Here is a 6,194-nt window from a genome sequence, read left to right on the forward strand (position 1 = left end):
AATTAGGTTCAAATCGAGTCTGCAATCAAGAGGTTGATTATAGTGGATTGTTTAGTGCTTGTGAGGGCAAGCCGTGGTTTTTCCTCTCTTGAGCAAGGTAGTTTCCACGTTAAATCTTTGTGTTCTTTAAATTTCTGCAAAGTCTTAGATTCCTTACTACTTTACTGTGTTATTGCCTGTGACTGACTTTAAGGGACCTGGTCCCTCTTAGTGTGGTATAAATTCCCACATTTCAACAACTCATTTGTTGCAACAAATAAGCCATAAGTTGGCTTCATGTTTAGGTTCTATTCATTATTGAAAAAACAGCAGTAATAGTGTGCCCAGATGAGAAATTCAGCTAAAAATTATAATTTACTTACCAAAGTCGCCTATCAAGTAATGTCAAAGTAATATACGGAATAAAATCTGACCTAAAATCCTCCATTTCTAGTTATATTAGGTTTTACATTGGATCAAAGTGCAAATTAAAAAACTTGTTAGTTATTATCAAACTTCCTCTACTTTCTATTGTATCTATACTTAATTATTAAAACTTAAGTCACGTACACTCATTTTCGAAAGTTTTGTTTAACCCAATTGTCCAACATACCACTATATTTCCACCAAAAATTTTAAAAAATATAAATATAAATATTAATATATTTTGAGTCCGGACTTAGAATGACCAAACACGCTAGTAAGTTATATATATAATTCAATAAATGAATAATTATACCCGTCCAGACGGCCCCTAAATTCTTAAAACTTCTGTGCTCTTTATAGTCTTCGTGATTTAATTATCTTTTATTGGTTACTTTAGTCTTCATGAAGTTGACTCGTCCTGTTACATTTCTGCCTGTGGGGCTTGGCTTTCGACTTAAAAATGTCAAAATGTCTGCCACAACTACCCTTTTTATTTCACTCTTTCCAAAACCCAAACCATTTTCTATTTCCTTATCCCGGAATAGAGACACCCATCTCCCAATATGGCTGATTCAGTCAGAAATCGAGCCACTGTCGATGATGTAAATCTTGGAGTTCTTGAACAAGAAGCTCTCATTGATGGGTTCTCAACTTTTGTTTCTGCTGGACTCAACGCCACTCTCAATAGCCTGGTTGGTTGATGGTGGTTGGTTCACTTTTTCACCATTTATTTAACTTCTTGTATCGTTTCTTGATTTCTTTTGTGCTTTTACATGTTAATTTTGAAACGAAGAATGAAAGGAGGGAGAAAATATTTTTTCTTTAATTCTAGTTTTCAATTGGAGGTGAATTCTTCTGCCTAAGCTACATTTCTTTTGAGTCGAGGGTCTATCAAAATTGAAAACAGTCTCTCTACTCTGCAAAGGTAGAAGTAAGGTCTGCGTACGTCTATCTTCCACAGACTCCACTTATAGCTTTACAATGGGAATGTTGTTGTTGTTGTAATTGGAGGTGAATTCTTGACAGTATTAGCAGTATTCTTTGCCATGAAAAGAAGGGCTCCTGAAGTTTCATTGAAGTCCTAGTGTTGGTGCATGAAATTGGATGAAAATTTACGAAATCCTTTGGATCTTGTAAAGTTGATTGTTTATAGGACAGTTAATTTGTCATAAGATAGAGTTTATGGTACTTACATTCACCTGATATTTTACGGAATGAGTTAAAGTCTTCTGTAAGTTTAATGTTTCAACGGGCTACAAGGTAGTGAGTGTTACCTATGCCAACATTTTGAGGGTCTAATGGTCATGGATGCTGCACATATTTACAAAGATTTGTTACTGTATTTTGCTTTACCATCCTGGAGTTATATAATTCAGAAGGACCTTTTAAACTTAAGCATATGAACTTAGTCTCGTCCTATACCATACTGGAGTTCTACAGTTTTTGAACACCTTTTAAAATAACCTTCATAAAGTCCTGCATTTGCATTGCAGCCATATTGTTTTTCATTTTATTACAAGCCCCTGATTCTAATACAAGCGAACCCTTAAGTTTCTGAATGAGTAAACTTGGCAATATTTGAATGTTTCTACTGTTGACTGTTGACAATGACATGAAATCTCGAAGCTTTTTTTTTTTATAATCAGCATCTGCCAGCACCCAATGGAATAGACTGCAACTGGTTTACCAGTTTGTTGGCTTTTGGTCCTAGAAGCTCTCATATTTTTTGTGCTATTGTTAAGATGCAATTTTCAAGTCATCCTGGAAGTGCTATCTTTTTTTCGTTTTTTGATAACTGTGGTGTCCGGGCCAGCTTGCGCGCACCTCGACTAAATCCACGAGATACCTGCCACCTCCCACCAGCAACAGGTACTCTGTATCATCTGAAACTCTATTTTTTAATGAAAGTATACCTTTTCATAAAGATCTGATCATTTCTGTAATGATGTTATGTAATTCATCCATTGACTTTTACTCGTTTTTTAAAAAAACAAAAAAAGCCGCAGCCTGGTACTTTCAAATTTAACTTTATCATTTGAATCATCATGCTTTTGGCATCACTAAATTAAGGATATTTCGTCACAAGGATAAGATTAGTGCAGCAGACCTGTTTGCTTGACCTGATAATTTTGAAACTCTTTTTGGTCATACTTGATCTTGTTTCTCTGCAAAAATGTGACTTCTTATATCCATCTCTTACGTTTCTTTTGGTGCTGGAGAAAAAATCTTGTAAAGATTTCTAAATTCTTAATTATCTCAAAATGCAGAGTAAGTGGCTTGTGGCTGCAGTTTTTTGTATAATCCTCCTTTGGAGACATGACACAGAAGCAATTTGGGCAGCCTCTGGTTCTGTTCTGAATGCTTGGCTCTCAACTGTATTGAAGAGAATACTAAACCAGGAGCGACCTGTTTCTACAATAAGATCAGATCCAGGAATGCCATCTTCTCATGCACAGTCAATCTTCTATACACTGATGTTCTGTATTGTCTCAAGTAATATTCTTAGCCAATCAGATGAGAAAATATACTTTTTATAGATAATTTTTTATATTATAACTCTTAATTTGTCAATATGCATTTGCTTAAGAGGAAATTTTCATGAAGAAAAATGGCCTTATCCTTTTGATATCTAAGGAGGCTTTCATGCATGATGCATTGCAGATAAACTTACAAAATAGGTCCATGAAGATTTTGTCTCTTTGTTGTTACCTTGTCCCTCTTTTTTATTGTAAGTTTCCCGTTACCTTTTTCACGTATGCTTTCTATCTTTAGTCTCTTTCTTCTCTTAGGATATGTTCCGCTTGCAAGTTTTTCCTTCAGACTAATGCTTGTTCTCTATTAGATTAGAACTTTCTACAAGATTTTAAGCAATCAATTAAATGATCTGTACAATTTCTCTCCTCTCATCATGGATGTAATAGGATGTGGATGGCTTCTAGAGAGACTCTCATGCACCATTATAGATTGTCACACCATGGATTTAGGGCAATGGTTAGATGTAACTGAGATCTGTTCAATCATCATGGTTCTCTAGAAAATATCCCCTGTAATTCAATATTTTTTCTTGCAATACTTACTAATACTTAAGCTCAAAGAGCTATGCTACAACAAAGTGGTGTTCAAATTCTGCTGCATCTGTTATCAATCTACTTTCATGCTTAAATTTCTGTAGTAATAAACTAGTGTTGTAAAGAGTATAGGAAATGCACTTGCCAAAGAAAAGTCATAGTGGCAGCGTCCTGAATGTTTGATATGGATATAGAAAGTATATGACAAAGAACAATTTGCATTTCCGGGCTGTCCACAAGTTTTAACCCAGCAGATCCTAATCCCTAATCGGGCATGGAGAAGTGAGATGTAGTGCTGAAATGGACTCTCTTTTCTCCTTGTGTGACAGCTGTATGTAATTATATTGCACATACCTGAACTTTATGATCTCTTAATGACATTAGAAATGGTGCTTTAGCACATCCAGATAATATTGTGCCTGTACAAGCAGCTCTTCAAATTAATGTTGTCATGATTTCCTATGATAACTTGTGTAATTGAGTAGCCTGTGACCTGTCTTCTACAAATACGCATCTGCACAAGTGTTCTGGTTGCTATTGGTTCATATTCAATTGATTTTGCCTCAGAGATACCTTATAATCATATGGTTAACCAGGAAGGACAGGGAGTTTGCGCTCTGTTTGACATTTCAATTTTCCTCTTCTTGCGTCTTTAACTTTCATGTGCAGCTATGCCACTAAAAACTCTTCATACCATCGTCTAATGCCATATATATATATATATATATATTTTGTTTTGACACAGTGGTAGAGTATTTTGGGTTAAATGGAATCACTGCAGTCATGAGCGCACTTATCTTTGCTATTGGCTCCTACTTGGTAAGTGGACAGTCTAGTCTTTATTTTGTTTTTTTGGAAATTACTTTCATATGCTTGCAGAACAGAAGTTTGGCCTATATCTTCTTTCAACTAGTTCTCTGCACAAGATCTTAATTATTTATAACTGTTGTAACCATATATTGATCTGTCCTTTCCGTTTGTCTGTGCAGTCATGGCTACGGGTTTCTCAACAACTCCACACGATCAGCCAAGTAGCCGTGGGTGCTGCACTAGGATTCTCTTTCTCTGTTTTCTGGTTTTGGTTATGGGATGCAATAGTCCTGAAAGTATATTTATCCAACTTGTGGGTTCAGCTTATTATCGTTCTTGGCACTGCCACCATTTGTGTCTGCTTTCTCCTATATGTGTTTCGATACTGGGTTCTTGAGCAAAACTGATTCTTTATATAGTGAAAAGTGTTTTGACAGACATATTGTCATTTGCTCATCATATGACCACTTCACCAAACAAAACCCAATATTCAATCGTGTAACACCCCATAGCATTCTTGAATTAATAACTAGTTTGGTGGCATGTTTAAGTAGCTATTTATCTAAAAATTTTCTTAGTGTTGAAATGACTTAGCCTTATTTTAAGCTCTTAAACTTTAATGATTCTAGATCGGTGGTTTTGACCTTGAGACGTAGGTTTTTAAGGTTGATTCATGTTCAAGAGTGTAAAGGGGTTGTTCCGGGAAAGTTTCGGATTTTTCGGATCACGTTTGGGATGTGTTTGGGTGGTTGAGACAGTGGCTCAACGCGATCTCAATGCGCCGCGTCGGTAATCGCGTTGGCCGAACTAGTGTCTCGACGCGATCTCGACGCATCATGTCAATGATCGCGGCGGGTGCCCAGTTCCCGATCCTTTTAATTTCTGACTTTGGGAGGGCATTCCAGTCTTTTCCTCTCATCATATCTCGGCCATAACACGAGATTAAAATGTCTTTAGGGCATATTATGCCCAAAAACACTCAAAACTCTTCAACACAAAAACCCTAACACCTTTCCCATAGATCAAGAATTTCTTCTACGTCAAGATTCTGCAAGAGAAGAGCCAAGACTGGGGTTCCACTCTTCGAAACAATTTATATAAGGTATGTGGGAGTATTCTAAAAAACTTTGGCATGAGTTTAAATGTTTTATCAAGATTAAAGATCCCCAATCATGATTTATAGTGAAATAGTTGATATTATTTTCGAAAATTATGCATCATGGGGTTGTTTTGATGAAAATATGTGTTGTCTTGAACCATTTTTCATAGAAGTTGATCTATAACTAAGGATATATGATTTTGTCTGTTTGTAAAGTTTAAATGAGAGCATGAAAGATCAAAACTACCTCTTTTATCATCATATTGCCGATCTTGATTATTATGGGTTGCTTAAAGGCATGAATTTTCTATACGAAAAATTAATGGGTGAATGCTTGATAAATGATCATGGTTTGGTACTGTTTTTGACATGTTGAGAATATGTTTTCATATGATAAATGTTTGTTTCGTCAAATTAACACCTTCTTTGGATTTTTAAAGAAATTACAAAGATGAGGTGACCTTCTATTGATTTTATAATTGGGAGGAGAATGTTTTGATGAAGGTTTTGAATGAAAGATTTATTGCATAACTGTCTCTCGTCTGATGTTTAAAAGCGAGGGTGGTCACTAATATGATAATAAGTGGAAAAGGGCTACAGATTGATATGATGTGATTTGATTGACTTACAAGTCAAGGCATGACAATACCCGGTGATTACACGCCCTTAACAAGATAAGTATTGAATGTTGTGAAAGTATGGATCATGTTTGTTTTAAAGAACTAAAAACTGGGCTTAAGAGAGCTAGTAGGTTATCCGAAGAAGGCGTTTGAGTGTAAGGGCTTATCGCTAGAAACTATAGTTGTCGATGC

General features: G+C 35.7%; 1 protein-coding gene across 2 annotated transcripts; it reads left to right on the top strand.

Moving 5' to 3' along the window:
* Positions 1-791: 791 nt before the first annotated feature.
* On the top strand, positions 792-4,736 carry LOC107858513 (lipid phosphate phosphatase epsilon 2, chloroplastic). 2 transcript variants are annotated; one of them, XM_016703192.2, is made up of 4 exons: positions 792-1,111; positions 2,673-2,898; positions 4,219-4,292; positions 4,463-4,736. In XM_016703192.2, the coding sequence occupies exons 1-4, from the start codon at positions 1,106-1,108 to the stop codon at positions 4,688-4,690; spliced, it is 534 nt and encodes a 177-aa protein (XP_016558678.2). In that variant the 5' UTR covers positions 792-1,105; the 3' UTR covers positions 4,691-4,736. The 2 variants fall into 2 exon arrangements, with proteins under 2 accessions (XP_016558678.2, XP_016558677.2); XM_016703191.2 differs by having other exon boundaries at positions 817-1,097.
* Positions 4,737-6,194: the final 1,458 nt, after the last annotated feature.

Source organism: Capsicum annuum, chromosome 2 (assembly GCF_002878395.1).
Source record: "Capsicum annuum cultivar UCD-10X-F1 chromosome 2, UCD10Xv1.1, whole genome shotgun sequence".
Taxonomy (NCBI): Eukaryota; Viridiplantae; Streptophyta; class Magnoliopsida; order Solanales; family Solanaceae; genus Capsicum; species Capsicum annuum.

What these genes read in the sequence shown, in the direction of transcription:
- LOC107858513 (XM_016703191.2), top strand. Translation starts at nt 969, where the DNA reads ATGGCTGATTCAGTCAGAAATCGAGCCACTGTCGATGATGTAAATCTT. An exon ending in ACGCCACTCTCAATAGCCTG is followed by an intron (nt 1,098 to 2,672) that starts GTTGGTTGATGG and finishes CTCAAAATGCAG; the next exon opens with AGTAAGTGGCTTGTGGCTGC. An exon ending in GATGTTCTGTATTGTCTCAA is followed by an intron (nt 2,899 to 4,218) that starts GTAATATTCTTA and finishes GTTTTGACACAG; the next exon opens with TGGTAGAGTATTTTGGGTTA.